Source organism: Balaenoptera acutorostrata, chromosome 1 (genome assembly GCF_949987535.1).
Source record: "Balaenoptera acutorostrata chromosome 1, mBalAcu1.1, whole genome shotgun sequence".
NCBI classification, from domain to species: domain Eukaryota; kingdom Metazoa; phylum Chordata; class Mammalia; order Artiodactyla; family Balaenopteridae; genus Balaenoptera; species Balaenoptera acutorostrata.
Genome location: NC_080064.1, coordinates 102,315,789 through 102,337,136, shown reverse-complemented (window position 1 = coordinate 102,337,136; position 21,348 = coordinate 102,315,789). Strand labels below are relative to the sequence as shown.

General features: G+C 38.6%; 1 protein-coding gene across 3 annotated transcripts in view; it reads left to right on the top strand.

Moving 5' to 3' along the window:
* TSPAN2 (tetraspanin 2) overlaps positions 1-18,361 on the top strand; it is a 47,166-nt gene extending 28,805 nt beyond the window's left edge. Inside the window, exons 7-9 of one of the 3 annotated variants that reach the window (XR_009006022.1) lie at positions 1,955-2,038; positions 3,196-3,365; positions 14,539-14,614. Coding sequence is in view for 2 of the 3 variants with exons in the window: in XM_057533630.1 (XP_057389613.1) it covers positions 1,955-2,038; positions 14,539-14,604 (150 nt within the window). In the remaining variant the exon portion in view is untranslated. Of the gene's footprint in view, positions 1-1,954; positions 2,039-3,195; positions 3,366-14,538 lie in introns of all 3 variants that reach the window. The other 2 variants (XM_057533630.1, XM_057533625.1) reach the window with 2 other exon arrangements.
* Positions 18,362-21,348: the final 2,987 nt, after the last annotated feature.

The following is a 21,348-nucleotide window of genomic DNA, read 5'->3' as shown; positions in this document are numbered from 1 at the left end:
AGGCAGTATGCCAGGTTCTGGAAACTCTAAGGTGAAAAACACATGGTCCCTGCTTCAGTGGCCTCACAGACTAGTCAAGGGAGCTGATGCTCGGCAGAGCACAGTATCTGTACAGAACACAGTGGAGTCAGGAAAGCTTGCAGAGGATGGATCCTTGAGCCGAGTTTTGACAAAGGAAGGTCATTCCAGGCCCAGAAAGCAGCAAGAACAGAAGCATGAAATTCCAGGACTGAAGGAGAATAGGGAGTCCAGAGGGAATGGTGAGGGACATTTTTGAAAAGGCAGGCAATGGCATGGTTTTATACCTGGAAGTTTAGAGAAGCCGTTGCACTTAGCACAGGATTAACATAATCCGTTTTGCATTGTAGAAAGAGCACTCAGGCTGCTGGGTGTGACTGGTAGAACAGAAGGCTGGAGGCCAATGGAGGGAGGCCGCTTAGGTGGCGCTTATGTTTTTCCTGGTAAGAGAGGATGAGGGGCTAGAGCAAGTCACATACCGTGGGGAGGGAGAGGAAGCGACAGATTCAGAGACGTCCAGGGGTGGAATCAACAGGCACAGGTGACTGACTGGGTGTGAGTGGGGAGTGAAAGGGAGGAAGCTAAGACTTCAGATGCCTGCTTGGCTACAGAGAAAGAGAGGCTGAGTGTGTAGGAAGGAAAGGAGATAAGTGACAGCATGGCCTTCCTGAGGAGATGAGAGAATAAGATCCAGAGCCAGTAAAGGGGTTGACTTCCAACAGAGCAGGGCACTTCTTTGGCTGTAATGAGAGAAAGGGAAGTAAGAAGCAGTCTGCCTTTCTCATCTGCATGCTTGCTGCCTACAGCAGTACCTGGCACCGGATGAATGGAGTGTGTAAGTCTATAGGTACAGGTGAGGAAGGTTGGAAGAATTTCTACGGCTTGACTCCAATAAGTAAGGGAGCCACTATCTAGAGCAGTGGTTCTCAACTTTTACCAGAATGTATTGTAATTATTTTTGTGAGTCTGTGTCCTTCTCTAAACTATGAGCTCCCTGAGGGCAAAAGTAACCATGTCTTATTTTCTCCATATCCACCATGCCAGTCTGGTGACTAATGCAAGGCAGATGCTCAAGAAATGTTTGTTGAATGAATGAATGATGAATGAATGAAGTATGACAGGAGATGTGAGGATAGCAGTAAGAGTTTCATACTGCTTAGGTGGGTATCAGAGAGAGCTGACCATTGACAAGTAAAAGGACCTGGGCAGCCTAAGGACAAAATTGGGTTGAGAGAATACCTCTGTATTTAAGAGGACCAAATAGAAGTTGGAGAAACTAATTGTAATTACAAGTGATCTATTCTGCCCCCTGTCCAATATTCCTCCATCCATGAAGGTTCTTTGGACCTACACTGCACAAGTCTCTATGGGACACAGATGAAAGAATAGGGCCACCCAGCCCAGCCGCCATAGAAGAGAACAGTCCTCCAGCCCCCAACACTTGGCTTTCCTTTTTTAAATTTGAACCTATACAGACTTTATAGCTTCTTACTACGTGATGCCTACCTTGCATAGTAAATTGGACCAAGTATGTAGAAAGTCTTTTAAACTATAAATAACAATCCAAAAGCAAGGGGCTATTATTTGGGGGATATTTTACTTTTTTTTTATTTGCTGAAAGTAAGAAGAGGCCCCCAATTTTTAATACCTCAGATCCCAGAATAACTTCATCCAGCCAGGTTTCAGGGCTTTGAAGCAGCCATTGGCCTAAATAGGAAAATTCCACCAAAAGGAGAGTATTATCATTTTTCCCCCAACAACATTTTTGCTTTAAAGTTAGCAGAGTGATATCTGGGAGGAATGGTTTAAATATGAACAGAAGCTGACATGGGTTAACTCTCACAGGATGCTCTGTAGAGAGGGAAAGGATTGAATCAGGGTGATGATTCACACATACCATCAGTTGTTACTCCTGACTTTTTCTTTTCCAAAACAGAATTGCATTGATGAAATTGAGAGCATAATCAGTGTTAAGCTCCACCTCATCGGAATTGTCGGTATTGGAATCGCAGGTCTCACGGTGAGAAAGTTCCAGAACATACCTTCTTTGACCCCTAAGAAGCCTTGAACCTTTGTATCTTATTTCTCTTCAAGTGTGATATGGCAGTATCTTAGGAGAGATTTTTCATAAAAGACAAAGATGTTTTTGACAGAATATCTAAGAACAAAGCTAATTAAATACATCAATACTTAGTTCTCTCAAATATGATACAAATTTCAGTTTTAAGCTAATTATGACTTTGAGTTTATCATTGCAGTAACTTCCCATTTTAAGGCCACCAAGGTTAAACTAGATGAGTGATTTTTAATTCTGGGTCTCTTCCTTTGTTAGATATTTAAGATAACATAGATTAAACTCTCTCACCTATGATTTGCAGAGGTAGCACAGTGTAGTGATTAACAGTGCAAACTCTAGCATCACACTGTCTGGATTCAACTGCTAGCTCCACTACTTACAAGCCCTGGGGTCACTAGAAAGTTTCTTAATTTCTCTATGTCTCAATTCCCTCATCTGCAAAACGGGGATTTTAATATACCAACCTCAGAAAATTGTTGTGACAATTAAGTGGGATAATACATATAAAGTATTATTAGGAATTAATTCATATAAAGAGTCTGGAACATAGCACTCAATAAATGCTAGCTCTACATAGAATCTGAGTGTTCCCAAACCCAGAACCCAGGCAAACCATATATGGAAGTGTGAAGCATAGTGCATCCTTGCACCTGTAGGTAGCTCAGTACTTCTAAAGTACAAAAGAACAGTGTGCAAGAGTTCATAGGGGCAGAAGACTATGGTAAGTGTAGCAAGAGATGACACTGGAGAGGGTTATGAGGGTCCACATAATTGAGTTCTTTGTGTGCCTTTTTGATAGGTTGGGCTTTATCCTTAAGGTAGAGGGGAGCCACCCAGGTTTGGAAGGACCTGTAGTGCAGTGTGGAGATAAAGTTGGAGGGAAGTAAGATTGGAGTCATGTAAGCCCATAAAGAGGTGATTCCCATTGTCCAGGGGCTGAGTGATAATAGCTAATGCTAAGATAGTACTTACCCTCTAGCCCTCCTATGTAGATTAATTCATGGCCTAAGCTGAGGCAGGGGCAATGGAATTGTGAGGAAATCAATGAATTGGCAGTTCTCAGGGGACACACAATCATCTTCCCTCCTTTCTGTATTTAGAGCACAGAGGACTGGGGCAGTGGGTGAAAATACTATGCTGAGGACCTCCCAATCCAGGGACTTCTCTCAGGGCCTCCCCACCCGCCCTGGGGCTAGCCTGATGGCCAGTCTGCAGCTTCCCAAGGACAATTCTGAGGCAGAAGATTTGAAAATATTCTGCATTAACAGAGGTATCAAATAGACCCTCCCAACAATTCTACAATCTCAAGGAATGAGCATTCTAGAAGTGGTCACCCCTGACTCATGACAGTGGCAGGATGAGACTGAAAAAGTTTCTTTCTGAGGGGATCCCTTTAGGTACAAAGAGGTCTAAGCAGGGGTTGCATCCAACCTTACAACCACGGAAAAGGGGAAGGCCCTGTGTTGGCCATCTTGACTCATAAGAAACCCCCAGAGTTCCTTCTTTAATTCTTTTCTTCATAAGGTAAGAGTTTCACAATGTAATCAGCTAACAAAATGTCCATTAGGTGTCTCCCCTGCCACACACTGGTACTGAGTTCTGTCAGCCAAAAGCTTGGAGCCATGATCCCAGCTATTCCCTTAAGTCTGCCCCTTCCCTTCCAATAACTGATAACACATGCCTTTTTAAATTCAGCATTTACAGATCCTAGTCTAATGTAGGATGGGATTGAGTAGAGAATCAGAGAGTTATGGTACTGATTTCTTTGAACAAACATTATAGTAGTCTATGAACAATGCACCTACAGATAGCATATCATAGGCTCTGTAAAATTAATAGGGGAAGCGATTGAGGACAAGAAGGATTTTTTGCCATCCTTCTATTCAAACCATTTAAGTAGCTATTAATTTTGCTAAATATTTGGCTTTTCAAAGAAGCATCCAAGTGGTAGAAAATGTCAGTAATACCATAGTACAAACACCTCAATTTATGCTTTGGTAAAACTGTTGAGTTAAATATTAAAGCATAATGTACACTTAAAAATGAACTGGGAAAATACAAACACATGGAGGCTACACAATACATTACTTAATAACGAAGTGATTACTGAAGAAATCAAAGGGGAAATCAAAAAATACCTAGAAACAAATGACAATGGAGACACGACGACCCAAAACCTATGGGACACAGCAAAAGCAGTGCTAAGAGGGAAGTTTATAGCAATACAAGCCTACCTCAAGAAACAGGAAACATCTCGAATAAACAACCTAACCTTGCACCTAAAGCAATTAGAGAAAGAAGAACAAAAAAACCCCAAAGCCAGCAGAAGGAAAGAAATTATAAAGATCAGGTCAGAAATAAATGAAAAAGAAATGAAGGAAACAATAGCAAAAATCAATGAAACTAAAAGCTGGTTCTTTGAGAAGATAAACAAAATTGATAAACCATTAGCCAGACTCATCAAGAGAAAAAGGGAGAAGACTCAGATCAATAGAATTAGAAATGAAAAAGGAGAAGTAACCACTGACACTGCAGAAATACAAAAGATCATGAGAGATTACTACAAGCAACTCTATGCCAATAAAATGGACAACCTGGAAGAAATGGACAGATTCTTAGAAATGCACAAACTGCCGAGACTGAACCAGGAAGAAATAGAAAATATGAACAGACCAATCACAAGCACTGAAATTGAAACTGTGATTAAAAACCTTCCAACAAACAAAAGCCCAGGACCAGATGGCTTCACAGGCGAATTCTATCAAACATTTAGAGAAGAGCTAACACCTATCCTTCTCAAACTCTTCCAAAATATTGCAGAGGGAGGAACACTCCCAAACTCATTCTACGAGGCCACCATCACCCTGATACCAAAACCAGACAAAGATGTCACAAAGAAAGAAAACTACAGGCCAATATCACTGATGAACATAGATGCAAAAATCCTCAACAAAATACTAGCAAACAGAATCCAACAGCACATTAAAAGGATCATACACCATGATCAAGTGGGGTTTATCCCAGGAATGCAAGGATTCTTCAATATACGCAAATCAATCAATGTGATACACCATATTAACAAATTGAAGGAGAAAAACCATATGATCATCTCAATAGATGCAGAGAAAGCTTTTGACAAAATTCAACACCCATTTATGATAAAAGCCCTGCAGAAAGTAGGCATAGAGGGAACTTTCCTCAACATAATAAAGGCCATATATGACAAACCCACAGCCAACATTGTCCTCAATGGTGAAAAACTGAAACCATTTCCACTAAGATCAGGAACAAGACAAGGTTGCCCACTCTCACCACTATTATTCAACATAGTTCTGGAAGTCCTAGCCACAGCAATCAGAGAAGACAAAGAAATAAAAGGAATCCAAATCGGAAAAGAAGAAGTAAAGCTGTCACTATTTGCAGATGACATGATACTATACATAGAGAATCCTAAAGATGCTACCAGAAAACTCCTAGAGCTAATCAATGAATTTGGTAAAGTAGCAGGATACAAAATTAATGCACAGAAATCTCTTGCATTTCTATACACTAATGACGAAAAATCTGAAAGTGAAATTAAGAAAACACTCCCATTTACCATTGCAACAAAAAGAATAAAATATCTAGGAATAAACCTACCTAAGGAGACAAAAGACCTGTATGCAGAAAATTATAAGACACTGATGAAAGAAATTAAAGATGATACAAATAGATGGAGAGATATACCATGTTCCTTGATTGGAAGAATCAACATTGTGAAAATGATTCTACTACCCAAAGCAATCTACAGATTCAATGCAATCCCTATCAAACTACCACTGGCATTTTTCACAGAACTAGAACAAAAAATTTCACAATTTGTATGGAAACACAAAAGACCCCGAATAGCCAAAGCAATCTTGAGAACGAAAAATGGAGCTGGGGGAATCAGGCTCCCTGACTTCAGACTATATTACAAAGCTTCAGTAATCAAGACAGTTTGGTATTGGCACAAAAACAGAAATATAGATCAATGGAACAGGATAGAAAGCCCAGAGATAAACCCACACACATATGGTCAACTTATCTTTGATAAAGGAGGCAAGCATATACAGTGGAGAAAAGACAGCCTCTTCAATAAGTGGTGCTGGGAAAATTGGACAGGAACATGTAAAAGTATGAAATTAGAACACTCCCTGACACCATGCACAAAAATAAACTCAAAATGGATTAAAGACCTAAGTGTAAGGGCAGACACTATCAAACTCTTAGAGGAAAACATAGGCAGAACACTCTATGACATACATCACAGCAAGATTCTTTTTGACCCAGCTCCCAGAGAAATGGAAATAAGAACACAAATAAACAAATGGGACCTAATGAAACTGAAAAGCTTTTGCACAGCAAACGAAACCATAAACAAGACCAAAAGACAACCCTCAGAATGGGAGAAAATATTTGCAAATGAAGCAACTGACAAAGGATTAATCTCCAAGATTTACAAGCAGCTCATGCAGCTCAATAACAAAAAAACGAGCAACCCAATCCAAAAATGGGCAGAAGATCTAAATAGACATTTCTCCAAAGAAGATATACAGATGGCCTACAGACACATGAAAGAATGCTCAACATCATTAATCATTAGAGAAATGCAAATCAAAACTACAATGAGATATCATCTCACACCGGTCAGAATGGCCATCATCAAAAAATCTAGACACAATAAATGCTGGAGAGGGTGTGGAGGAAAGGGAACACTCTTGCACTGTTGGTGGGAATGTAAATTGATACAGCCACTATGGAGAACAGTATGGAGGTTCCTTAAAAAACTACAAATAGAACTACCATACGACCCAGCAATCCCACTACTGGGCATATACCCTGAGAAAACCATAGGTCAAAAAGAGTCATGTACCAAAATGTTCATTGCAGCTCTATTTACAATAGCCAGGACATGGAAGCAACCTAAATGTCCATCGACAGATGAATGGATAAAGAAGATGTGGCACATATATACAATGGAATATTACTCAGCCATAAAAAGAAATGAAATGGAGGTATTTGTAATGAGGTGGATGGAGTTGGAGTCTGTCATACAGAGTGAAGTAAGTCAGAAAGAGAAAAACAAATACAGTATGCTAACACATATATACGGAATCTAAGGGAAAAAAAAAAAAAAGGCCATGAAGAACCTAGTGGCAAGACGGGAATAAAGACACAGACCTACTAGAGAATGGACTTGAGGATATGGGGAGGGGGTGGGGTGAGATGTGACAGGGTAAGAGAGTGTCATGGACATATATACACTACCAAATGTAAAATAGATAGCTAGTGGGAAGCAGCCGCATAGCACAGGGAGATCAGCTCGGTGCTTTGTGACCACCTAGAGGGGTGGGATGGGGAGGGTGGGAGGGAGGGAGATGCAAGAGGGAAGAGAAATGGGAACATATTGTATATGTATAACAGATTCACTTTGTTATAAAGCAGATGCTAACACACTATTGTAAGGCAATTATACTTCAATAAAGATGTTTGAAAAAAAAAAATGAACTGGGAATGAAGAGATGCTCCACTTTTTAATATGTGGTCACTGTTGCAAAAATTCACAGCTTTGCCGGCAATAGAAAACTATTTAGACCACAAGTGTATTTAAACAAGTGGTTACAAACACATTTTCCAAAATAAACATATAAATGAGAGAGATTGGTTCAAGATGGTGGAGTAGAAGGACGTGCACTCACTCCCTCTTGCAAGAGCACTGGAATCACAACTAACTGCTGAACAATCATCGACAGGAAGACACTGGAACTCACCAAAAAAGATACCCCACATCCAAGGACAAAGGAGAAGCCACAATGAGATGGTAGGAGGGGCGCAATCACAATAAAATCAAATCCCATAACTGCTGGGTGGGTGACTCACAGACTGGAGAACATTTATACCACAGAAGTCCACCCACTGGAGTGAAGGTTCTGAGCCCCATGTCAGGCTTCCCAACCTGGGGGTCCGGCAACTGGAGAAGGAATTCCTAGAGAATCAGACTTTGAAGCCTAGCGGGATTTGATTGCAGGACTTTGACAGGACTGGGGGAAACAGAGACTCCACTCTTGGAGGGCACACACAAACTAGTGTGCACATCAGGACCCAGGGGAAGGAGCAATGACCCCATAGGAGACTGAACCAGACCTACCTGCTAGTGTTGGAGGGTCTCCTGCAGAGGCAGGGGGTGGCTGTGGCTCACTGTGAGGACAAGGACACTGGCAGCAGAAGTTCTGGGAAGTACTCCTTGGCATGAGCCCTCCCAGAGTCCGCCATTAGCCCCATCAAAGAGCCGGGTAGGCTCCAGTATTGGGTCGCCTCAGGCCAAGCAACCAACAGGGAGGGAACCCAGCCCCACCCATCAGCAGACAAGCAGATTAAAGTTTTACTGAGCTCTGCCCACCAGAGCAACACCAAGCTCTACCTACCACCAGTCCCTCCCATCAGGAAACTTGCACAAGCTTCTTAGATAGCCTCATCCACCAGAGGGCAGACAGCAGAAGCAAGAAGAACTACAATCCTGCAGCCTGTGGAACAAAAACCACATTCACAGAAAGATAAACAAGATGAAAAGGCAGAGGGCTATGTACCAGATGAAGAAACAAGATAAAACCCCAGAAAAACAACTAAATGAAGTGGAGATAGGCAACCTTCCAGAAAAAGAATTCAGAATAATGATAGTGAAGATGATCCAGGACCTCAGAAACAGAATGGAGGCAAAGATCAAGAAGATGCAAGAAATGTTTAACAAAGACCTAGAAGAATTAAAGAACAAACACCTAGAAGGATTAAAGAACAAACAGAGATGAACAATACAATAACTGAAATGAAAACTACACTAGAAGGAATCAATGGCAGAATAACTGAGGCAGAAGAATGGATAAGTGACCTGGAAGATGGAATGCTGGAATTCACTGCTGCAGAACAGAATAAAGAAAAAAGAATGAAAAGAAATGAAGACAGCCTAAGAGACCTCTGGGACAACATTAAACGCAACAACATTCGCATTATAGGGGTCCCAGAAGGAGAAGAGAGAGAGAAAGGACCCGAGAAAATATTTGAAGAGATTATAGTCAAAAACTTCCCTAACATGGGAAAGGAAATAGCCACCCAAGTCCAGGAAGTGCAGAGAGTCCCATACAGGATAAACCCAAGGAGAAACATGCCAGGGCACATAGTAATCAAATTGACAAAAATTAAAGACAAAGAAATATTATTGAAAGCAACAAGGGAAAAATGACAAATAACATACAAGAGAACTCCCATAAGGTTAACAGCTGATTTTCTAGCAGAAACTCTACAAGCCAGAAGAGAGTGGCATGACATATTTAAAGTAATGAAGAGGAAGAACCTACAACCAAGATTACTCTACCTGGCAAGGATCTCATTCAGATTCGACAGAGAAATCAAAAGCTTTACAGACAAGCAAAAGCTAAGAGAATTCAGCACCACCAAACCAGCTCTACAACAAATGCTAAAGGAACTTCTCTAAGTGGGAAACACAAGAGAAGAAAAGAACCTACAAAAACAAACCCATAACAATTAAGAAAATGGTCATAGGAACATACATATCGATAATTACCTTAAACGTGAATGGATTAAATGCTCCAACCAAAAGACTCAGGCTTGCTGAATGGATACAAAAACAAGACCCATATATATGCTGTCTACAAGAGACCCACTTCAGACCTAGGGATACATACAGACTGAAAGTGAGGGGATGGAAAAAGATATTCCATGCAAATGGAAACCAAAAGAACGCTGGAGTAGCAATACTCATATCAGATAAAATAGACTTTAAAATAAAGAATGTTACAAGAGACAAGGAAGGACACTACATAATGATCAAGGGATCAATCTGAGAAGAATATAGCAATTATAAATATATATGCACCCAACATAGGAGCACCTCAATACATAAGGCAACTGCTGACAGCTATAAAGGAGGAAATCAACAGTAACATGATAATCGTGGGGGACTTTAACACCTCACTTACACCAATGGACAGATCATCCAGACAGAAAATTAATAAGGAAACAGAAGCTTTAAATGACACAATAGACCAGATAGATTTAATTGATATTTATAGGACATTCCATCCAAAAACAGCAGATTACACTTTCTTCTCAAGTGCGCATGGAACATTCTCCAGGATTGATCACATCTTGGGTCACAAATCAAGCCTTGGTAAATTTAAGAATATTGAAATCATATCAAGCATATTTTCTGACCACAACGCTATGAGATTAGAAATCAATTACAGGGAAAAAAATGTAAAAAACACAAACACATGGAGGCTAAACAATACGTTACTAAATAACCAACAGATGACTGAAGAAATCAAAGAGGAAATCAAAAACTACCTAGAGACAAATGACAAGGAAAACACGACCATCCAAAACCTATGGGATGCAGCAAAAGCAGTTCTAAGAGGGAAGTTTATAGCAATACAAGCCTACCTCAAGACACAAGAAAAATCTCAAATAAGCAATCTAACCTTACACCTAAAGGAACTAGAGAAAGAAGAACAAACAAAACCCAAAGTTAGCAGAAGGAAAGAAATCATAAAGATCAGGAAGAAATAAATGAAAAAGAAATGAAGGAAAAAAAAGCAAAGATCAATACAACTAAAAGCTGGTTCTTTTTTTTTTTTTGAAGAGAGACAGAGCTGGAGGCCAAGTCCTCAGGGTCTGGCAGCCCTCTTAAGGACCTAGAGTTTTACTCTAAGACAGGGACACCTTTGGAGAATTTTGAGCAGTGGAGAATGTGATCTAACATTTTATAGCTACTTTATTTATTTATTTATTTATTTATTTTTGGCTGTGTTGGGTCTTCGGTTCGTGCGAGGGCTTTCTCTAGTTGCGGCAAGCGGGGGCCACTCTTCATCGCGGTGCGGGGACCGCTCTTCATCGCGGTGCGCGGGCCTTTCACTATCGCGGCCCCTCCAGTTGCGGGGCACAGGCTCCAGACGCGCAGGCTCAGTAGTTGTGGCTCACGGGCCCAGCTGCTCCGTGGCATGTGGGATCTTCCCAGACCAGGGCTCGAACCCGTGTCCCCTGCATTAGCAGGCAGATTCTCAACCACTGCGCCACCAGGGAAGCCCTAAAAGCTGGTTCTTTGAGAAGATAAAAAAAAATTGATAAACCATTAGCCAGACTCATCAAGAAAAAGAGGGAGAGGCTCAAATCAATAATATTAGAAATGAAAAAGGAGAAGTTACAACAGACACCGCAAAAGTACAAAGCATCCTAAGAGACTACTACAAGCAACTCTATGCCAATAAAATGGACAACCTGGAAGAAATGGACAAATTCTTAGAGAGGTATAACCTTCCAAGACTGAACCAGAAAGAAACAGAAAATATGAACAGACCAATCACAAGTAATGAAATTGAAACTGTGATTAAAAATCTTCCAACAAACAAAAGTCCAGGACCAGATGGCTTCACAGGTGAATTCTATCAAACATTTAGAGAAGAGCTAACACCCACGCTTCTCAAATTCTTCCAAAAAATTGCAGAGGAAGGAACACTCCCAAACTCATTCTGTGAGGCCACCATCACCTTGATACCAAAACCAGACAAAGATACCACAAAAAAAGAAAATTCCAGACCCATATCACTGATGAATATAGATGCAAAAATCCTCAACAAAATACTAGCAAACAGAATCCAACAACACATTAAAAGGATCATACACCATGATCAAGTGGGATTTATCCCAGGGATGCAAGGATTCTTCAATATACGCAAATGAATCAATGTGAAACACCATATTAACAAATTGAAGAATAAAACCATATGATCATCTCAATAGATGCAGAAAAAGCTTTTGACAAAATTCAACACCCATTTATGATAAAAACTGTCCAGAAAGTGGGCATAGAAGGACCTACCTCAACATAATAAAGGTCATATATGACAAACCTATAGCAAACATCATTCTCAATGGTTAAAACCTGAAAGCATTTCCTCTAAGATCAGGAACAAGACAAGGATGTCCACTCTCACCACTATTATTCAACATAGTTTTGGAAGTCCTAGCCATGGCAATCAGAGAAGAAAAAGACATAAAAGGAATTCAAATTGAAAAAGAAGAAGTAAAACTGTCACTATTTGCAGATGACACGATACTATACACAGAGAATCTTGAAGATGCCACCAGAAAATTACTAGAGCTAATCAATGAATTTGGTAAAGTTACAGGATACAAAATTGATGCACAGAAATCTCTTGCATTCCTATACACTAATGATGAAAAATCAGAAAGAAATTAAGGAAACACTGCCATTTACCATTGCAACAAAAAGAATAAAATACCTAGGAATAAACCTACCTAGGGAGACAAAAGACCTGTATGCAGAAAACTATAAGACACTGATGAAAGAAATTAAAGATGATACCAACAGATGGAGAGATATAGCATGTTCTTTGATTGGAAGAATCAACATTGTGAAAATGACTATACTACCCAAAGCAATCTACAGATTCAATTCAATCCCTATCAAATTACCAATGGCATTTTTTTTACAGAACTAGAGCAAAAACTCTTAAAATTTGTATGGAGAAACAAAAGACCCCGAATAGCCAAAGCAGTCTTGAGGGAAAAAAACAGAGCTGGAGGAATCAGGCACCCAGATTTCAGACTATACTACAAAGCTACAGTAATCAAGACAATATGGTACTGGCACAAAAACAGAAATATAGATCAATGGAACAGCATAGAAAGCCCAGAGATAAACCCACGCACCTATGGTCAACTAATCTATGACAGAGGAGGCAAGGATATACAATGGAGAAAAGACAGTCTCTTCAATAGGTGGTGCTGGGAAAACTGGACAGCTACATGTAAAACAATGAAATTAGAACACTCCCTAACACCATACACAAAAATAAACTCAAAATGGATTAGAGACCTAAATATAAGACCGGACACTATCAAACTCTTAGAGAACAACATAGGAAGAACACTCTGACATAACTCACAGCAAGATCTTTTTTGATCCACCTCTTAGAGTAATGGAAATAAAAACAAAAATAAACAAATGGGACTTAATGAAACTTCAAAGCTTTTGCACAGCAAAGGAAACTACAAACAAGATGAAAAGACAGCTCTCAGAATGGGAGAAAATATTTGCAAATGAATCAATGGACAAAGGATTAATCTCCAAAATATATAAACAGCTCATGCAGCTCAATATTGAAAAAACACACAACCCAATCCAAAAATGGGCAGAAGACCTAAATAGACATTTCTTCAAAGAAGACATACAGATGGCCAAGAAGCACATGAAAAGCTGCTCAACATCACTAATTATTAGAGAAATGCAAATGAAAACTACAATGAGGTATCACCTCACACCAGTTAGAATGGGCATCATCAGAAAATCTACAAACAACAAATGCTGGAGAGGGTGTGGAGAAAAGGGAACCCTCTTGCACTGTTGGTGGGAATGTAAATTGATACAGCCACTATGGAGAACAGTATGGAGTTTCCTTAAAAAACTAAAAATAGAATTAGCATATGACCCAGCGATCCCACTACTGGGCATATACCCAGAGAAAACCATAATTCAAAAAGACATGTGCACATCAATGTTCATTGCAGCACTATTTACAATAGCCAGGACATGGAAGCAACCTAAATGCCCATCGACAGACGAATGGATAAAGAAGATGTGGTACATATATACAATAGAATATTACTCAACCATAAAACGGAATGAAATTGGGTCATTTGTAGAGACATGGATAGATCTAGAGACTGTCATACAGAGTGAAGTAAGTCAGAAAGAGAAAAACAAATACCGTATACTAACGCATATATGTGGAACCTAGAAAAATGGTACAGATGAACCAGTTTGCAGGGCAGAAATTGAGACACAGATGTAGAGAACAAATGTATGCCCACCAAGGGGGGAAAGTGGTGGGGGGCTGGGGGTGGTGGTGTGATGAATTGGGAGATTGGGATTGACATGTATACACTGATGTGTATAAAATGGATGACTAATAAGAACCTGCTGTATAAAAAAATAAATAAAATAAAATTCAAAATTTCAAAAACATATATATATAAATTAGATCTGGGTTTAACCTGAAATATAAAATTCTAAAACCAGTAGTGTATGAGTCTTTTATAATTATTAAGAACTGCCCTATAAGCTAGAAATAGAGCCCTTTTCTTAAAGCAGAGTCTTGCTATTTTTTAACAATAATAAAATAGGAATGTATTTTAAGCAGTTAACAGAAGTCTTTAACCAGTAGCCATAATTAAATAGCACATATGAAAGTGCCACTTATATTCAGTAATTATTGGTTATAATTATTTGTTAACATGAGTTAAACATGTAAGCAGTTTGCTGGCCTTTTTTTTAAATCAATTTTCATCATTTGAAAGTCATTAACAAGTGGTTCCTTCTGTTTCAGATCTTTGGCATGATATTCAGCATGGTCCTTTGCTGTGCGATACGAAATTCACGAGATGTCATATGAAGCTACTTCTACATGAAAATTGTAATCTAGAGCATACAAATGTCACAGGAGCTGTCTCCTGGCTCATTTTTAATATTCAAAGGACATTAGGATCTAAAATAATTTGCTGTTAATTGTACATTTGCACATGTATGTATGTTTGGCTCATTACTGGTTTACCCCTTGAGTGAATGCCTATGTATGTTGACTGAAGCATATTCATGTGTGATCTGCATGTTTCTGGTATATGCATAATGAAATCTTTTTGCTGGGAATTCCTGATTCTTGTTATGTGAGAGAAACACATATTTAACTCTCAGAAAAAGATCAAAGAGCTTTGATAAACTTTAAAATCTTGGTTATTTAGGAAAAAAATATGATAGTGGGTCAGTTTCTCAGACTCTAGCCATAGGAAGTTAGATACAGAGAATTCAGGGATTTCTAGTTTATGGAAGCAATAAGCTACAGGAATTGAGAGATCATGGTGCAGTGTTAAAAGTAACTGTGTTTGGGTTAGGTGTAAGGGTTTCCTGGGATTTTTTTTGTATACATACTCTCCCCAGAATTTAGGACTAAACACATCTGTAAAACTAAATATAGCTTGGAAAATCTAATTTGACTAAGTCATACTTTCCTAGTGTTTAAAAAACAAAACAAAACAAAAAAAACCTTGCTCTGGAAAGAGGTGTCACACAGACAATCACATGCCCTATAAAACTGAGTGTTTTTAGGACTAGAAAGAAAATCTTTTAACAACTTTTTAAGGAAATATTTTTGTTCTTATATAAAGACATTTAAATATTGCTTTATGACTTTCCTTTTCTGACTCTTCTCTGAACTACTGTAACCCCCACATACACAAAAGGGCTTTTATCTCCAACTTTTCTGTGTTTCTTCAGATGTAAGCATAGAAAGACTAAAGCAAGAGATCTGGCAGTTGCAAATTGTGGGAAAGAGAATTTTTACTGACACTGTATCTTTGAAATACCTCATAACTTGAGTTTACATATTTTCCTAATTTTTTAGTATTTTTCTTATTTATTCACCTAGAGAATTCTTCTTTATAGATTAAGAACTACAGTTTTTGCCACTTAAAATATACTATATCATGAGCATCCTTAGCCAAACCAAAATAAAGAAAAACATCCTCTCCTAGTTTTGTGCACACAACAGAGACAAGCTAAGGAAACAAAAATACACACACAACAGAAATATGTTCCTTCTGTGCAGGTCTCCTATAAAAATAAAATGTTTGTGTTCTTTATGGTCTTGATGCTTCATTGTAATCCCAAATTTACAATCTAAATTGACATATACGTCCATTTTTAAATAGCAACTTGGTACATTTAGTAAATAATGGATTTTTTCAAATTACATTTTAAAAGGCCACACAAAAATGAAAGTATGGGGGACTTTTGGAAACCCCCAAGTAAGTTTGTACTCATGTGAGAACACAAATCTTTGGGTCTGCACTAAAGGACAGTGTGCACTCCGAGAAAGTTTTACAAAACATTTTGCTGAGAACACGTAACCATTTGAAATAATCTCACTCCCACAGGGAACCACATTTCTCCTGCCATACTTGCTACTGCTACTAACTGTGGAGGAAGATTTCTAGAAAAAAAGTCAAACTGGAAGCAAGCCAAAAATTTAATTGTGCATGGCTACTTTGCTGTGTCTGTAGCTAACAGAAAGATTATTTTAAGAAACTCACTTCATGAAATAGATGTTTCTACCCTGGTAGTTGAGAAGTAGAGCTTTTTAAGTAAAGAACAAAAAGCCACCATCTCTCTTGGTGGCTTATTTCACCTGTCTGCCTGAAGACAGGAAACAGGCTTAAGGGCATACTTAGGTTTCTTCCAGCTCAGAATCTTCCGGGATTCAACAAAAGTGAGTTTCATTCTATATCTGAATTAACCTTAAAGAAGTCTAGCTAAAAGTGGAAGAGTAGAGATTTGTTCCATATGTGATTAAAGTGTGACTTTGGGGAGTAATTTTTCTAAAATATGTGCCATGAGTAAAATTAGAGAATTTCATCTCTGAGTGAGGGTAGAATTATATACATATATATCTTGAATCTACATATGCATCTTGAATATATATCTCTTGAATATATATACATATATAGCTTGAACATATGTATACGTGTGTGTGTGTATATATCTATATACACACATACATGTATACATATATGTGTACATATATATACACACACGTATAAAGTTTTGGTTATATCTGTTTACCTGACCTAATTTGAGATCAGGCCCAAAGATTTTCTTAAATATATGGTGCCAAGGCATAGAATTAAAACTTCTTGATGAAATATTTTAACTTATTTCAAATTAAATTTTCTATGTACCAGAATTTCTTGTTTGATTTATCTTAAAATCCTGTTATATCTTTATACACACTCATTCAACTTATCTAAATGCCTAACTATCAATCAACCCAAATAATATGGTGAAAAAAGGAAAGAGTAGTAACCTTTCTATAGTGTTACTAATAGCAGCTGGGCTTAAAAACAACACTCTAACAAAGTTATTGCATACAGTTATATTTCAATTGATATTGTTTCACCTGAATTACACCTCTTTTCCCCAGAGTAGCTCCTTTGTCATCCATAGTACAACCTGTAAAATTACACACTGATACAGAGGCCAGTGTAACCGCCCGTGCAGTCATCAATGACAGGTGCTCTCCTTTCCCCTGTGAGCAGTGCCAGTAGGTTTGGCATGGTGAGAATGAGGCTCCTGGAAAGATGGCAGTGAAGGAGATAGCATATTTTCCCTTCTGAAGTAAGTTTATCAGAGATTAAAAGGAAGAGACCCCCTCCATGTCATGGGTAAAATGTGGTTTCCATGGCCCCAAGGGCAGCCCTTGAGTATTCAGGAGGTGCACCCCAGCTTTCCCGGTTCACCACTCCCATGTAACCACCAGCCCCTTGATTTCAGCAGCCCCATTTTCCCCACCCCTAGGAGGGAGCACTAGTGAACCCTTGAAGCTAGTCATTTAACTATATCATCTTAGTTTGGGCTCATCAAAATCAAATTTGTGTTAAGGTATATTTTAAGACAGACAAATGGTTTCTATTTTCTTTCAACAAGAATTTTTTTTTTCTATAAAATGTACTTGTGAGGTACTGTATGTAGGTGTCTTTTGAAAGGTAAAAAGACTACAATGCAAAATGTTGTTATTAATCATTTTGTTGGTTTTCTCATTTTAACAACAACCACTAAATACATTTCAGGAATCCACTATTCAGATGGCTATCTCCTGCGGACATGGAATACATGAAGAATAGAAGTAATATGTCCTGAATGTTGCAAAGCAAAATCTATGCTGACTTCACAAAGTTTTTAGCTAATATGCCAGAAACACTTCCAAAACTTTGGTGTTGTTTTTGTTTTTGTCCTGTATAATTTATGATGGTTTTACTTATATTAAATAGAAGAAATTTAAATTAAATTAAAAGAAATAACCAACAAAGTGCCTAGCATGCCTGGCACTAATGAATATTACCTATTGTTACAATTATTATGTTTATGAGTTTTTGTTAACTATAAATCAAACATGTGTAATTGTGTATAACTAAAGATACTTTTGCATGATACCAAATACCTATTTGAACACATTCATTTGCTGAATTAATGAATAGTTTTTTATATATTTCCCAATTCTATTTTAATTTAAAGACTACATATCAAGAGCCATAGCTACAGTTCCTATATTTTTCTCTGGGCCTACTCTGCCTTGTAATTCTCTGGGCCTGCTCTGCCTTGTAAGATGCAACCCATTCTAATATTAGAATTGTTTTCTTACTTTGTTTTGGAACTACTATTTTGTACACTTGAAAAAACTCTTTATAAGAATGCTGATATGCTAAGATGAACAAGACAAGTCTGTCCTCAAGGAGGTTAGAGTGGAAAAAAGGCAAGTATAATTACCATGAGGTAAGTGCTATGATAATCATTAACCCAGAGTGGATCCATTCAACCTTGGGAAGGATGGTCAGAGGAAAGAGGTTTCCTGAATTTTGAGGTCACCACACTGAGTCCTGAAGAACCCATACAAATGAGTCAAGTAAAAAGTAATAGAGGTAGAAAAGAAAAGGGGATTACTGAGGAACAGTATGAAGAAGGCCCTGAAACAGAGAAAGCATGGAAACATTCAAAGAGGGAAGGTCAAGAACTGAGTTGATAAAGGGCCCTGTTAAACTGTGCTAAGGAGTCTTAGGTTTTGTACAGAGGTCCTTGGGAAATTTTTAAACAAAATCAAATTAATTTGATTAATTGATTTTAATCAAATTAATTTTTACAAAATCAAATTTCAGCCTTTTAAAGATTACTCAGCTTTAGTATAAACAATGATTGGAGGGCAAAGGCCAGAGTCATGAGGATTTCTAACTAATGAACTGCAAATTCTACCAGTAGTAGAAGTAGTAGACAGATGCAAGAGAAATTGAGGGAAAGAGGAACCTAGAGTCATGCCTATGTTTCTTGGCAGCTGGAAGATAGTGGTGTACAAGAGGAAAAGCAGATTGTAGTGATGATGCAAGTTGGAGATGACTACAGGACATCCAAGAGGATATATAAACAGGCACTGGATATATGACTCTGAAGCTCAGGAAAGAAGTCTAGACTAGAACTGTAGTTGAGGAATCTGCAACATAAAAGTAGTAATGCCCAGATTTGAACTATATGAGCCACCTCTCATATTTAAGATTTCAGTGATAAAGTTTAAAAAATTATAATCTCCTACTCTAGTAAGATAAAAGCCCCAAACAGTTCTTTACTCCCCATGCATTTCTTAATCTCAGACTGGAGTGTCTCTTAGCTACCTGCATTCCTTTAATAGCTGACATCTAAACTGTCTTTTAATGCAATGAGTGTAATTCCTTAGGACAACCAAGGTCGAATGAATACAAATTGAAGTTTCTCATATGCTCTACATTTAAGTGTCCACAAGGTCAACAGGACACATAAGATTATCACAACACTAGCCCTTCCTTCACAAAGTTTATAACCTTCACCCCTACAGCACCAAGCAAAATTACATTCCCAGAAGGAAATATAGTCCAGAACTATATTACTGTTGCCTGCTAAACACCACAGCATAGATTTTGAGTCATCTTAGAGAAAAGGGGTATAAAGGCATGACAGGAGAAAATGTTGACTTCAGCCTCATTAGGACTGGTTATAAATGCCATGGATGTATTACATTGAGACTCCAGATATGTGACCTCCACTGGGCCCTCTAGGGAAGCAGAAAGGTCAGGGAAGATCAGGACTAAAAATTGTCCTGAATATTGGACTATTAACAAGTCTTTGTTGACCTTACTGAAAACAGTTTCAAGGGAAGATAGGAGTGGAAGTCAAATTGTAATGGGTTAAGAAGAGAATGAGAAGTGAGGAAGTAAATATTTAGTGTAAGGTTCTTGCTCTGGTCTGATTGTTTCTCCCTAAAATTCATATGTTGAAATCCTAATGCCCATTGTGATAGTATTAGGAGGTGGGGTCTTTTGAGAAGTGCCTAGGTCATGAGGGTGGAGCCCTCATGAATGGGATTAGTGTTCTTATAAAAAGAAACCCTACAGAGATCCCTTGCCCCTTCCACCAAGTGAGGACACAGTAAGAAGGAGCCAGCTATGAAGCAGGAAGAGCTCTCACCAGAACATGACCATGCTGGCACCATGACCTTGAACTTCCCAGCTGGAAGAGCTGTGAGAAATAGATTTTTGTCATTTATAAGCTACCCAATCTGTGGTATTTTGCTATAGCAGCCCAAACAAAGACAGGGCTATTTCACAAAGAACCTGGAATAAGAATTCAAGGAGAGAGAGGTAAATAAATATAAGGTTGCACAGTGTCGAGAGAGAGCTGTTTGCTTGTTTTTGCTTTTGCTTTTTTTTTTTTTTTTTTTTTTTGGATGAGAAGCCATTCAAGGATGCTTTATACTGAAGCAAAGGAGTCCATAAAGAGGAAGCAAGAGAAGATAGAAGAGGAAACAGCAAGGTCCTGGAGGAAATGGAGGATGGGATGAGGAGCATCTTTTGAAACTAGTGGAAAAGATGCTGAAGCAATCAGTAATTTTCAGTTGAAAAAGTGTCAGAAACCCAACTCTAGCTTAAGCAGAACAGGAAAGTTATGATTTCTTTAAGGGTTGAAGCTGGCTTCACATTAGACCTACTGATATCAGAAGGTCTCCCTTTCCTCACTCTCTTGTTCTTCTCTGGGTTGGCTTTATTCTCAGGCTGGCTGTTTCTAGGAGATGCCAAAGATGGCTAGCAGTGGCTCTAGGTTCACATTATAGCAGCTTAGAAACCCCAACAGGCCATGCACTCCTCTTTGTCCAACAGTTACAGTTAAAGCCCTGAGACTGACTCCTACTGGAAGAGATTAGGTCATATGTCGCCCCTTTAATCAGTCAGGCTTGGTTGAGCTTAAGTAGCATGCCTACCTCCATCAGCTCCACTCAAACCATTTGACTTGGAAAAGGGTGGGGGGAGAGCCCCCAAAGGAAAATCAAGGTGCAGCTACCAAAAGAGACATGGATGTTAGCCAGGCAAAAATGGTAGGTGAAAGGAGGGTAATAGAAGTAGAGAAAGTGAGACAGAGTTGTGTTAAAAGATAAGTAAGAATCGGCTAAAAGAAATGAGAGGGTAAGGAAGAACCCAACACTGAACATTAGAACTAGAGTGGAAGATACCATGATATAAGAATTTTTACGGCACTTAAACTCAGACTTGCTGCTCAATAAAGGTGGGAG